At 37.2% G+C, this 15,020-nt stretch overlaps 1 protein-coding gene across 2 annotated transcripts in view; it reads right to left on the bottom strand.

Moving 5' to 3' along the window:
- PTPN3 (protein tyrosine phosphatase non-receptor type 3) overlaps positions 1-15,020 on the bottom strand; it is a 101,756-nt gene that overhangs the window by 44,535 nt on the left and 42,201 nt on the right. Inside the window, exons 10-13 of one of the 2 annotated variants that reach the window (XM_075142347.1) lie at positions 13,053-13,116; positions 7,617-7,789; positions 2,408-2,542; positions 705-881 (exon numbers count right to left, since the gene is read on the bottom strand). In XM_075142347.1, coding sequence (XP_074998448.1) covers positions 705-881; positions 2,408-2,542; positions 7,617-7,789; positions 13,053-13,116 — 549 coding nt within the window. The remainder of the gene's footprint in view (positions 1-704; positions 882-2,407; positions 2,543-7,616; positions 7,790-13,052; positions 13,117-15,020) is intronic. The other variant, XM_075142348.1, reaches the window with a different exon arrangement.

Genomic DNA, 15,020 nt, shown 5'->3' with positions numbered 1-15,020 from the left:
TAAGAGTGAAGCCACACATAAAATGTAATATATAAGCAAACAAATAATCAATACACGAAGATAGGTGCTTCAAGCCCTGGAAGCAAACCTAGCAGTGGTTAGACTGCTGCAGGGGAGAACAAAGTTAGTCCTCAAGAAATACAGCAAAAATGCCTCAAGGCAAAAAGCAGAGACTGCTTTTAGACACGCAATCTACAATTCCTCTGAGGGAGAAAAAGATGGATGACCTCTAGAATTACTATGTTCTTGTGTTTACTCAAATGCAGTAACTCTTTCAACTGATGATGCTGAGCTGATGATGTAGAACATAAGTGAACTCTCAAAAGAGTTCAATAAGTCTTCCCCCCTCAAAAAAAGGAAGAGTTTATAACAGGTAGGAAAGGGATGCAGAAGCTACTAGGAAACAGGATATAACAGATATGAACAGGCATGCCTTAATAGCTTCTCTAATTTTACTGAGAACTCAACTACTGAGAATTGTTTAGGGATGAAGGGCTGGTTTGTTTTTAACTTGTCATTTTGTATCATGGCATTTGCAGTTTAGCAATTTGTCAAAATAAAGCTTATGCAAACATAAAACTGTTTGAACTCATTTTAATATTATTACTGATGATGATTGTTTTATACTAAAGCTGTTTGGTTTTTTTGTTTAGTGTTTTTAAAAAAATCAAAACAGGCAATGAATTGTTTGCAGAAGTCCTTACCTCCTCTGTGGACTACGGTTTTGAGAGAACTCCGAATCACTGTCCTTTGACGTTGGAGAGCCCTTATATGTATAAAAAACGTCCTCCGTTTCAGTAATATAACTAATTTCATTTGTAAGGTTATCTACAGATGAGTGTCGTGGTTTACGAATTTCATGACGTAGTCTAGGACTCCGCCTTAAAAATAAGGAACACAAACACAAGTTGGAAGATCAGAATAATTCATAGAACTTTTACCAAAGTGAAATTGCAATCTATGTCCTGAAATCTTCATGACAGGCCTACAGGTCTCACTTTAAATAATCAATTTTTAAACATTTTGTATGGTATACTAGGCAATCATACACTGCTAGGTTCAGTACACTGAACTGATTTGATTTTCCCCCCGCCTTTAAAATGCTACCTGTATTGTTAAAGTTCTAATCATAGGATAATTCAGGTTGGAAGGGACCTATGGAGGTTATCTAGTCCAACCTACTCCTCAAAGCAGGGCCAACTGAGGTCAGAGGAGGCTGCTTAAGGCTTTATTGAGTCAGATCTCAAAAAACTTGAAGGATGGAGACTGCACAGCTTCTCTAAGCAACCATTGCTCAGATGTTCTTGTGATGAAGCAGTTTTTCATAATGTCCAGACAGAGCCTCTCTTGTTTCAACACATACCTGTTGCCTCATCCTTCCACCATGCAACAGTGAAGAACCTGGCCTCATCCTCTAGCTAACCGCCTCCTAAGCATTGCCAGGCTGTTATTAGACATCCAGAAACCCTTTCTTCCCCAGGCTGAACAAGTGCAGTTGTCTCAGCCTCTCCTCACAGGGTAAGTGCTCCAGCCTCCTGACTACCTTGGTGGCTGGCGGCCTTTGCTGAGCTCACTCCAGTTTATCAGCATCTTTCTTGTATTAGTGGACACAAAAGCGGCTGCAGCATTCTAATAAGGTCTAATGAATGCTGAGCAAAAGGGGGATAATCACCTCCCTTGATCTACTATCTATGCTTCTGTTAATACCGCCAGGTTGCTGTTGGACTTCTTTGCTGCCAGGGCACACCAGATAGCTCATGTACAGCTTGCTGCCTACAAAGACTACCATGTCCTTTTCCAGAGATTGTACCGCAGACAATACTGTTGCACTGGCTTCTTCCTTTCCAGGACTTTGCATTTGTCTTCACTGAATTTCATACATTTCCTATTGGCCCCTTTCTCCAGACTATCAAGGTCCCTTTGGATAGCAGCCCTGCCCCCAAACATATTGACTCATCCCCCCAGTTTGGTGTCGTCTGCAAACTTTATGAGCAAGCACTCCATTGCGTCCTGCAGGTCATAAAGACGTTAAGCAGGACAGGTCCCAAGACAGACCCCTGCAGTACTCCACTTGTTATCGGCCTCCAGGTAGAGTACGACCCATTAACAACTCCCGTCTGAATTGATGATGTCCCAATCATCCAACCTTTTTTTTTTTTTTAAACCATCTTGTTGTCCACCCTTTCAGAACATAATGTCTTAACTTGGGTATAATATTTTGGCAGACAGTATTAAAAGCCTTGCTAAAGTTGAGGTGACACCCACTCTTCTCCTATCATCATATATATTCTCAGAATAAAAATGTTTAAGTATATATGTACACACTACATAATTATTCTGCTAGAGTACATACAATTAGAAAAGGTAGGAGGCTGGAAGGTATGAGAAAGGCTGAAACTGGATTTACCAATTAGGGGTAACAGGAGGTGATCGAGATGGAAGGCTTTTGGTCTCTAGATGCTCAACAGATAAAGATCGTCTCATAGATGGGTTCCAAACCATCCCACCTATAACTTTTCTGCAGTACTGGCTGTTTACAGACCTGAAAAGAAATAAAAAAACTATACGTGAATTATTTTGCATAGGAAACTTAAATGAAATAAAATATGCTTATGAAAGTCAATTTTATAATTCATGTGTTTTAAAGAGTCCCCTGTGCTTACACTTCCTTATTTATGCATTTGCATTCTCACAGAGGCATTTGCTGCCCTTCACTTGTGGTAATAAACTGTTTGTTAATCCCTGCTACAATGCTAATCACAAGCCGGGGTAAAAGTAATTTTTTCTGAGAGTTATTTTTAACCCAATTGTGTTTAAGAAGATGGAGGGAAAAACAGGAAATTCGGTATGTCTTATCGGCACTGAACCAAGAGCCTGATAAAACATGGTTCAAATACAGGCAAAAGATTCTAGATGTTCCCTGTTAAAACTCATAAAGGGGTAATAATTCACTAATGGCTTCACTGAGCACAAGACTACTTTAACCATCTACCTGCTGCCTCAGCAAATAAGAGCTACACCAGACCATTCTCTATTTCCAGAAGGAAGCCACATTTGAATGATGTGTTCCTTATAGGAATAAATCATTAGAGAAAGATCTGACATGAAAAGGGGGATCTCCAAGTCTGGACTGCTTCTTGTGACAAGAACCTGACAAGATAAGGGTTGCATCAGAATCAGAACCAAAGCTAGGAAAGCAATAAAAATATCTTACTGGTGGAATTATACAGCATAATGAAATGTTTAAAGTAGATTGAAATTGAGATAAACTAACTTTTATGCATCTTTTCACACAGCATTCCACAAGACAAGCAGAGAGATAAGTTGCTCATCCTCAAGTTTACAGGCCTAGGATTTCTCATGGAAAAGAAGCAATTTATGAGTTACAGAGAAACCACCTTTGGCTCACTAAGTCCTGAGCTGTACATAAGGGGTGGCTGGGATAGCACAGTATGTGAGAACTTTACTATAGAGCAGAAATATCTCAATTTTACATAGCACTAAAAAAAAAAGTTCTTTATCCTGTGGATATTACTCATGCTAATATCAAATCTTAAGTATGCTTTGCATTGTACTGCTTTTTGTTTATACAAGTAAAAGAAAAAGCAATCCAAAATTTTTTTTATATTCTGAAGTATTTTACATATCTTGTTCATGATTTTAAAGCAAATTCATTCCTTCATCTTCTACATATGTACTTTTAAAGCTTCTCCCAGTTTAAAAAACAAAGAGGGAAAACTTAATATTAAGTGTCTACATGTCAAAATCAGTTATCCACATATGTTTTTAAGCTTAGTAAACACAAAGTCCATGAACTCAGGAGAAGCTTTTGCCTGTATTATCCATTTTATTTCTGTAAGTCTTACGAATACCAACGACAAGGCACCGACTTCTCTCGTCTTCTACAAAAACAAAGAGTTCTTTCAAAGAAGCCTTACATGGGTGGAGCAGAAACGGAGAGTGGAAAAAGAGGATGTATTACGAAAAATGCATCTTGAAGAATTCCACATATTTTGCATTAATCAGTTTTCCTTTTTTACAAGTGTCTGTTCATGCATTTTCCAATGCAGGTGACTTTTGAGGTGCAACGTAACTCGTGTGATGGAAGCCAGAGCCCTAACCCCTAATCCTAACCCCAAACCCCTAACCCTGACCGCAGAATCACACAATATATTCTCTAGATATTTCAGTTAAGGTACATAACAAACAATCTCCTGAACTCCAAGTAGCTGCTCTTCAGATGTCAAATATGAGGATATTTCTCAGCAAACATACTGAGAGGCTGCTAATGCCTTTCTGAAAATGCGGTGTAATATCTTGAGGTGACAGTTCCTTGCTCCTGTCTATTACTGAGGTTATCCTTTGTGAAAAAATAGGTACATTTTTAGCTTTTCAGCAAGGAATGAGAATGTGCCTAGGACAGGTTATTCAGCATTCAGTCCAGAACCATTGAATGAACTTACCTCTCAGAATCTGGGAGATGTGATTCAGCCTGCCCTTAGAATAAGGCTTACAGGCAATTTATACAACTCAGCCGCCTAATTTAAATGGAATTCCACTAGTACCTTAAGCTAAGAGAATCTAGAAGGGCACAGAGATGTGCAAATAAGAAATTGCATTAAAGGGTTGCAAGAGTTCAACTATTTGAACTAATGCAATAAATGCTAGGATATCTGCTTCCCATGGGCGTAAAATAACATAGTACAAGAAAGCCACAAATTCCAGAGGAAAACTTGTGATACTTGAGGTGGTAAAACCTGAACGTGACCCCCTTCAAAGCTGACACAAGTTGGATGAAAAGAATTATTGAAGACAAGCCAATCTTAAAACCTTCAGGGTTGCATGGTGTGGTTTGTGGGGTTTTTAGGCATGCTTTTGGTTTTATGGGGGTTTTTTGTTGGTGGTTTTGTTTGTTTGTTTGTTTCACTCAACGCAAATTGTTGCTCCTTTTCATAAGAGAGAATGCAGAATCCTTTTTTTGTTGTGTAGCTTCCACATGAGCTCAGAGCCATCCTTGAAAAGGAATGTGGAAGCTCATGTTGTCTCTTACAACATTCCACAATCACAAACAAGTAGGAAAGTAAAAATTTTCAATATGACAGATGACTTCAGAAGTGACTTGTTCACACCTTTTCTTAAATCTTTTGAGAAAATAGTTTGCTGAATGACAGTGACCAAGTTGATAGGAACTACTGAAAGTCTTCCAAAATTACTGTTGCTTCTTAGGTACTTTAGCAGTCTCTGATAGTAAAGGTTGCCGAGTCATTTCTGCCTCACATAGATTCTAAATTTCACACTTGTTGCTGGCATAAATATGGGCATAGAATGCATTAGTACAGAGGATATTATTAAGCTGATGGAAGATATCACAATGAATAGTTCTCCCTAGAGATTCCATAAGAGCCTAAATAAGCAATTCACCAGAGATAATGCCTCAGAACATGAAATTACTTGAAAAGGAGTCTTTCTTAGTAACTCAGTTCAACAATGAGAACTATCCTGCATGCTACAGGTTATTAAGAAATTGTAACAGTAAAATTTGTCAAAAATCAAATGTTTGGTAAAAATTGGAATGATACTAAACTGGTTCCCTTTGGAACTCGTACTGTTTTCTTTCTTAACATTACAAGGGCTGTGCAATGCCTGTGTGTGCATGTGTATATACAAGGATCAGAATTTTGAATCTGTTTGCAAATTTGACAGAAATAAAGAACTCCAGGACATGACAATCCTACAAGCTTTGAGAAAGTCACCTCCTCAAGATCTTCACTATAGGAAGAACAAGTTCATATCACTCCATAGAGGAGCTAATTCTCAAAATACAGATCTGCAAAATGTTGGAAAATTAGATTACTGTTCGTACAACTACTTGTTTTCACTTGCTTCAGCTATGATCTAGTACCAGGTGAAAATATGGAATTCCACTCCAGCAGAAAACATAACATTTTATCAGCCTTCTTACTGCTGGACAGCCCTCATGGGTTAACTGCTTCATTTACAAGCAATACTAGTCCACTTGGTATGAATTTCTGCAGTGTCTGAAGAGACAGCACAGCATGAAAAGCCAGCCAGCCACCAAAGTCTGGGAAGCTATTTGAAGTATGATGACATAATTCAGAAGTTGAAGCTTATCCAAATAGGAAAGAGAGAATCAGTCCGAAATTAAATGTAAAGTTAAACTGTTAAGGGAACACACCGCAAAAACCCCACAAACACACACCAGCCACAAACAAAAAGAAAACAAAATACTTCTTCAAAGATCATCAGAACAAGCAGGTTTCTAGAGAGTCTACAGATACCACAGATGATCAAACGACCAAAGAACCCTCCAAAATCTCACATACAGAGAAGATAATGACATAAGACTTTCTTTTTCACGACAGAATTTTTTTCGGGGTGGGGGGGGAGTGGAGCCAGGACACAGACGAGATGATGATGACACACAACATGACACATCTGTAGCTGAATTGCTGATAAATGAAACAACAGAACAAATCGACATAGTGAAAGAAATCACTGGGACTGATACTTATAAAAAAAATTTAAAAGCCTCTAAGGTGAAACAGCAGAACTACTTGAGTATAACTTTAAACTAGTGGTTTAATCTACTCAAGATTTCAAAAAGACATTTGACAAGGTCCATTAAACCCATAAAAAAACTAAGGAGTTAGGGAATAGGGTCCTCACTTGGAGGAATTACCTGTTCACTTGTGACATAAAAGAGAATAGGAAAAAATGTTTTAGATTTATAGTGAAAAAAGGTCAGCAGTGAAGTCTTAGAGGGGTATCTGTTGGGGGCTCTTTTGTTCAACATATTCACTAGTGATCTAGAGAAAAGAGTGAACAAAGTTTGCTGAAGATATTAGTGACACAGGATGGCAAAAATAAAGGTCAATTGTGAAGAAATGCAGAAGGACGTTATAACGTGAAGTGACTAGATGATAAACTGGCAGATGAAGTTTGATGATGATAGGGCTCAGTTGGTGCAGGGAAGGAACCATCCCAACTTCATATAGCAAAATGACAGGCTCTGAAGTATTTTTGGGGAACTAGATCTTAGACACCACTATGAAACTACCAGCTCCATGGCTAGCAGAACCCAACGAGGCAAATAAAAGGTTAGAAGTGTCACAAAACTGGTATCTTGAATACTTGGATGGAACAAAGTTTTTCATCTCGATGTCAGTAATAAGTGGTTGGTATGACGCACTCCAGAAATTACTCTAATATATTAAATAGAGTGTGTATATGACACTAAGGGGTAAACAGTTCAAAACAAATCTGTTCTGCAAATTCTCTTATTGGATCATTAGCTACATGACATTTTTACTTCTAGTGTTTTTATATCTCAAACTGAAACAACAAGTTGAAACAATACCAGTAAAACATACTTATATTCAAATACCTTTTTAGGAAATTATAAGAAAAGTTCTATTGTAATGACACCATGCTGCAGAAACTGAAACCACAGCTATATAACTTGTCAAATGGTTCACATACAGACTGGGACACATCTGCGGGCAGAACTGAACTCTGCCACTCCAACCTGAGCTATCACTGACACAAATCCTCCCATTCCCATCACAAAGCAAAATATGCTTTCACACAATACTTACTTTGCTGGATTTCTAGAACCCAGGGTCCAATAATGTGACAATATCTTTTTTTCATGAGGTAGTGACTTCTTTGCCTGAAAAAATGTGTGATGCTCTACACAAGATTTCCACAGATTTTTGCACGCTCTGTAATTTAACATGTTGAAGGCAACAATATGCTCTCTGGATTCATTCTGTAATGGTAGGAAATACCATGTTTCAATATATATAAGTAGATCAAACACAGTAAAAAAGCTCATAAAACAACAATAAAATGCATTTAGGAAAACAAAAAAATCAGCTATAGTAGATTTTGAGCTGGAGATGGCCAAAATAGCCCTGTGACTTTATGAAATTCTAAAATGGACACTTTAAAAGTTTAAGCAATACTGAAAAATTAAGTTTTTCAGCTCCTAATCCTTACAGTGTTAATGAAATATTTATGTCCAGAGTGGTAAAGATTTTGTATATACGAGCGTAATATTAAACAGCTAAATATAGTTTCAGGTTTCCAGTCAGATCTTGACCTCCTATGATAAAACTCTTTTAAACAGTCCATTAAGGGTGCAATGTAGAAAGGAAAAAAAACACTCAGTCTTTGAATTCCAACTCTTCACATAAGGCTTCAATTCAATAATGTTCTTTCAAGAGCTATAGTATGCAAAAAAGCACCTGCTTGATAGTCTTTTAGAAGATCTTAACAGTGATCCGTCTTGGGGGAAAGAAAGTAGCTATGATGGGACTGAAGCTGCTGCTACTGCTGTTCAAATCCAATCCTGCTTTCTGGAGAGTAACATGAGGCCACAACGAGGATAGCAAAAGGAAACAGAATACAAAGCTTGTGCATCTTGGTGCAAACTCTTACTTGTAACTTCAGTGCCAAAGTGCCAGTGAAACACAGGTGTAACACAATTGTGCCACCCTTGTTTATGCCCTCGCCAACTGTAGCACTTGTTGAGCTATTTCAGATCCCAAGAGAGTTTTGCACAAGATATAGCTTTGGTTAGTTAACATAGATATTGATGCAAAGAAAGTGCAACGAAGAGTACAGCAAAGAGGAGAAAGGAAGATAACATGAGACCTGAGTTAATTGCTGTCACAGCTCAGCACTTCAGTGAACAAAAGGAAGTTTTCGATTTCATCTCTCATCTTTTCCAGCTGCTCTGAATTACGACTGAATTTTGACACCTCAGCATACAATTAGGCAGGCAACCATCTCAGTAAAACTCTCTTTCTAGCTCATACTTTGGAGAAAGTCAGGATTTGGGTTGCAAAGCCTTTTTATTAAAGGACTCAAAGACCTAATAAAGCTCTTCCCTACACAGTCCAGCAAGAACGATCCTACTACACACCATAAGTAACTACACACCATTTTGGCTGGAATAATCAATCTGTTTTTCTTGTATTCTTTTTATTTCCAGGCAACATTTTACAAATGCCGTGTATCAGAGATCAACGCCACATTCTGCAAGTCACTTTATGACTACTTCAGAGAATCTGTGACTGAAGTCACCGTTTTAGAAAACCAATGGGAATCTCAAGAGAAAGATAAAAAGGATTTGCCCCTTGATTTTACATAGGCACTGCAAAACATTAACTGATTGCAATCTTTCAGGCATGTTTTCCCTATATCTATTATAACATTTAAAAAAAATATTTTTTTTTTTTCCTTAAGAAGTACGGTTTGTTATTTGAGCCTCATACACACTGGAACCAATTCATCTTTGTCAGTTCACCACAGTTGCTTCTAATTAGCTTATATAAAATAAAGTATGCAAGCATGGTGAAATTTTAACTCAGAATTTCTTGCAATATAAAAAGCATACATCACTTAAAGATTTAACGCCAAATGGCATTTCTTACATACCCTCTATTGGCTGAATACCACTTGGAGCATTTTACACTACTCCAGAAGACAAATAAAAGGAAGTGTATAGTTATTTTTGTCAGCCTAGAATACTGGTCTTTCAGTTGCCATAAAAATTAGATTATTCAAACATCTCAATTATACTGAAAAGCCGTAGTGTAAAGATAAGGAATTAAGTATATGTAATATTCTGTTTTTAAATTTATTTAAATTTAAGGTTTGAAAAGAGTAATGAATCTTGCTCTCTAAGCCACAAGTACGTTCTTCCTAACCATTGTCACAGAATCTTCTTAACAGCTTCTAAGTGGGCTAAAAGTTTAATTATAGGATACTTATACTAGGATAAATACTTCCAGAAGTTTCAGAAAAACAGAGTCAATATTTAAATTAACAAAATCTTTTGTGAACAAAACCATATGGCTCACTAATAGGCCACCTTGCAAGTCATGCTATTAAATCGATGCACCATTTTAAATATGCAGAGCGTTCTAGCGGGAACCAAAGGTCTAGTGCCTATCATACTTCTCAACTCAAGTTCCAAAAGAATGGTATTTTAATCGTTATCAAGAAATGAGGATTAGAGAAAATTGTGACCATTAAGCTAAAGGAAACAATTCTCAATAGCTAAAGTGAGTCTCTTGCTATTTCAGCATCAGGGAAGAACTTTGATCAGATATATGCCTATTCCATTCACAGAGATTTTAAAAGTATCTACAGCATAGCAAGTAAAAACATATTTTAATATGCAGAAAATGAAGTTGTTTTTAAGCACTAGACAAACACACTGAATATAAAGTTTAATTGCTGGAAGCTTTAAAATGTTGCATGTAAACCAGCATAGTTCCTATTCCTACCTTAAATATTGCACCCTTCATTAAGTCTACATATCATGAGCTTTTATAGCATCAGACATTCACTGATTCAGTCTTGCTCCTCAGTCCTTATGCAGCTCTTCAGTAGAAACAGAAATATTGCATACTTCTACCAAGTAGCTGATCAACCAACTGAAGCAGTGGGAGGGTAAAAGAGATGAGTAGCAGGGAGACAGTGAGATAAGGTAAGTTGAGTCTTCTGAACAGGGGCATAAGGAAAGAAAAAAGGAGTAAGATAAATAAGGAGAATAAATCAATGAAACACGGTACATTCCAGATGACTGCAAATTCATAGCCATTGAGAACTTTCCGTAGATTTTTGCAAAGAAATCTACATGACATACAAAACCCTGAAATGTTATAGCACCGTCACCATCTTTAGTAAAATCTTGCCTACTAATATGTAGAATCTGCTCTGCTTCCCCCACCTTCTTCCACCTTCCTTACTTTCAGCCTCATTTACCTACTCACTCCTGCGCTTCCAAGCAAAAATCTGATAAATCCAAAGACCGACGTGACTTCAGTCATCTGCCCTCACAAACCCCTCAAGCAAGCCACCATTCTGGAGAAAACCCCTGGTAGTCCAGCTGCCCCCTCACTCCCATCGCACTGCGACAGCAAGCTTTTTAAAGCAGTAACACTGAAGTCCTGCAGGCATGCAGACTTACTGCCCTAAATTTCAGGCACAGGGGGCTAACTGACAAGGATGGATATACTTGGAGATTTAATAGCACACCTGGTCTGCTTTTTCATATCTACTGAGAAAGAGTAAAAAGGTCATGCGGTTGGCCTTATTTTTCCTACAGTTCTGTTGCTCTTTAAGCACGATACAGTGTGCATTACTGTAATCTCAGTGGGTTATGAAATAAAGAACTATGATCACTTAAGAGGAGATTAGTTAAAAGAATCAAGGGCCTTGAATTGTCATCATTTAACAAAAGCTTAATTGAACAAATTTTAATAATGCTGCCCTCTTCAAAGGTGACACAGGACTCCAGAAAAAGGAATTCAACTTTTGAAAGCAGTAGAGTCTCTTTATGCAATAAACACACATATTTTACAAGATCTTTGAGTCCAGCGACTGTTACATATTGACATTTTATTTCTCCACATTCCAAAAAAACCTATAAGCACGCTCACTTTACTATCCACTATTATCCACTATCTATTTACTAACCACTCTCAGAGTTCTTGTTCCTATATTTATTCTCATGGACACATTTGGAAATTGCTGTCAATTGCCAATATTTGTATACTTGAAGATATTTCAAATTTAGTAAGATTCCTTACCAGTGAATTTTTAATCCTCAGACCTAGAAGAAGGTAATACTTGTGAGTGTCATACAATTACACCGAGTGTAATACAAATACAATTACACTCACAAGCTAGTAGAATGGTTTGCCAACCACTCATTTCTTCATACAGTGAAATACACTTGAACAGACTGAGCCAAGTTTACATATAAACAATATATTTAGAAACTTACAGCTTGCAGAAAACTTAAGACCCCTCTATGGTGGGTTAGGACAGACTCTCTCAAAAGAGAAAACAGTTTCATTTGTGCATCTATGTGTGTAAGCATTAGTGCAGTAACACTACCTCTAGATACTAACTTTGTTTACACAAAAGCCCTGAAAATTAAGAATGTGTACATACATGCACATTCCTCAGATTTGGGAGATACCCACCAAATTGGAGGAGGGGTGGGAGAAAAAAAAAAAAAAGATGAAAATACTTTCCTTTGAGGTAAAAAAAGCCTCCCTAGCAATTTGTGTTCAGCAGACCCCCCCTCGATGAGGGTCAAGAGGTCTTGTAATACAGCTCCTAGCAGTTTAAGAACTCACTTACTACAAGAGCCTTCATAAAGTTTAGGTATAAGTTAACACTTACCTTTTGCTATCCGAGTTCTGTCCTCAACTGAATTAAAATATCTATATATCTGCTGGTCACTAATTTCCATATTTTCTCCTGTCATATTAAATATTCTCTGCTCTTCCTCAAAAGGTAGCTTAATTTATCTGTTCATATTGTGGCAATACAATACTGTAACCAAGGGGTTTTTTTTCTATTAAATAGCCTAATATTACAACCGTTCTGCAAAAAGCACACAGCATTATGAAGACTACTCTTAAATTTTCTATTGTACAACAGTTTTGTCAACTCTCTTTACATATTTTGCTAATGTCTAAAGTGCTCCATGTTGTACACAGCAGGAAATGCACTATCCCCCTTTCCAACCTCATGTCCTTCAGCTGCAGACCTGTTCTTTTCTCCAGGTACCTTCCTTTCTTCCAGAACTCTGAGCCCCATAAGCAGCTGTTTAGTAGATTCACTGCAGTGAGGCACTCTACTGGGCAGGGAGAGCATCAAAGAAAAGAGCAGCAGATGCTGGCAAGAAAAGGGGAATATGCTAGGTTACAAAATACTGGAGAAAGGATGAGGATCTGCATTTCCCCCCAGTCTCCAGGGGAGAAGAAGCCTGCGCGAGTAAGATATAGTCCAACAGGCTGAATGTGAAAAGATTCCATGCTGGAAAGGAAACAAAAATGGGAAACAGAGCAAGCGTAAAAGGACCACAATAGCAAGGGCAAGTTAACAAAACAGAATTTCAAAGGCAAGTTAACAAAACAGAGCCTTTTGTTGTCTTAACATTTAAGGCAAAAAAAAAAAAATTGAACATGAACACTTGAGCAAAACAAAATGAAATGAGTACTTACATGTTTTTGCCGTTGTTGTATAAAAAACTTTTTCCTTTTAAAGGAAATTTTTAATATGTTCACCCTAAAAGAAAGAAACAGACTATGAAATGCTAAACAATGTTTAGAGGGGAAAAAAAACAATGAAAAATAATACTCTGTACAGCAGCCAAAAAGATTATAGCTGTTAAATATTCAATGAATAATATGCAGCCATCTCCTGTACTGAGTGGCAAATAGGTGTCAAGAAACGCAAAGCAAAAATTTTAGCTAAGGAAAGGTCTTTTAAAAATTGAGATTCTTCCTCATTTACTCTTTAAATAGCTCACATAGCAATTCCCTCCCACCAAATCTATTCTTGCAGCAAAAACTTGATGACATCCTTTACTAAGCCACACAAATGTTAAATGTGTCAAGTTTGTATAACTTAAGAATCACATGACAACTGTGACTAAAGGAAAAAAATTTAAGACTCTACTGACACAAGAAGATTGGTCATACATCATCTGAAATTTCCCAGAGACTTCACAGATCTGGCTTCATAATGTGAAAAATATCATGTACTTGTATGAATAACTAACAAACATTGTAGTTAAAATCATAATTGTAGAAGGATGAAATGTAAGAATGAGTGTTAATATATTTTTCACTTCAATTATTAACATTGCTGCATAATTTATGTGGTAATTTTACACAGAACTGAACACCTCTTTTCTATATATACATAGTATGAATAAAGATTTTCTAAGGTAAGGATTACAGTTGGAATTGGTGCTCAAGCAATTTTCATTTTAATAATATGCTTACCAGTTTTGCTAAATTAAACAAACTTCTAGGTACCCACGCACCTTCCTACAGCAAAACAAGACTTGTCTAAAATACCTAAATTTTCCTGCAATACTTCAATAACTGAAAACTTACACATTTCGGAAAAAGGAATCTATGATCAGCTAGAATCATATGGATGCCTTGGGAAAGCTATTTAAGGTCTGATTAAGTAATATCTGCCTGGAAAAACACCATCTACACGCCATGAAAGGGTTTTGGAAGGTTGCTGCTAAAAGTCTCAGAATATTCTCATCAACTGATAATGTTTCACAGCACCTTGGATCTCATCAGGTATTAGCTATATTGAAGATCATCTCAGTTCTTACCACAGTTTTTGCATCACTCCCAGCAAGTGGGATAATGGCATATCATTCATTCCCCACTGCCCATGAGAGAGACGTACTTTAATTAATAGAGCAACGTTCCTCATTCGTATATTTGCCACTTACAAACAAGAAAGGTAGCCGAAGGAATAAATCCCCCCTCCTGCACAAAAGAGGTGGAAAACTGAATGTGTGTCCATTTCTGAAAATGCTTTTCTCCATCAATTACAGAACCACAAAGAAACAGGAATTTCATTCACAACATTCTTTGGCGACCAGGCAAATTGTTGTGCAGGTTACTAGAAAGTTTAAATCATATCCACCTCTCCTGTCAGGCCAGCTCTTGAAATACTTGTGCCATTTGACTTGCTACCTCAAATGGTAATTATCTGTACGGTTGATCTAAAAGTTCTGGATTCTGAACTTCCTGGTAAGTCATATAAACTTTCAGTTGCGTTTACTGAGATGCAACTCATTTATATATAAATCCTTTCTTAATCCTAGTGCTACTCCGCCTGAACTAGTACCAAGTATCAATTTTTGCGCTTCTGGTTCTTTCCTAACACATTTCTTGACTTAGATTAAACTTCACCAAATAAGTTTTTTGAGTCATTCTCAGCTTACACAGTCACTGGCATGGTCTGTTTTTACCCTAATGTAGAGCCAGCAGAAATGCAGGACACAGAAAACTAACCTTGCAGACTAAGCAAAAACCCCTCCACCCGACAACAACAAAGTAGCCAACATCCAAAAATACCAAAACTCTCTCAATTCCTCCCTCTTTTTCCTGTTCCTTTTTTTTTTTTTTTAAAAAAAAAAACATGATTCACTGCATGAC

This window comes from Calonectris borealis, chromosome 2 (genome assembly GCF_964195595.1).
Source record: "Calonectris borealis chromosome 2, bCalBor7.hap1.2, whole genome shotgun sequence".
Taxonomy (NCBI): Eukaryota; Metazoa; Chordata; class Aves; order Procellariiformes; family Procellariidae; genus Calonectris; species Calonectris borealis.
Note: the sequence above shows the minus strand (reverse complement) of the source record. Positions and strands in the feature narration are given on the sequence as shown.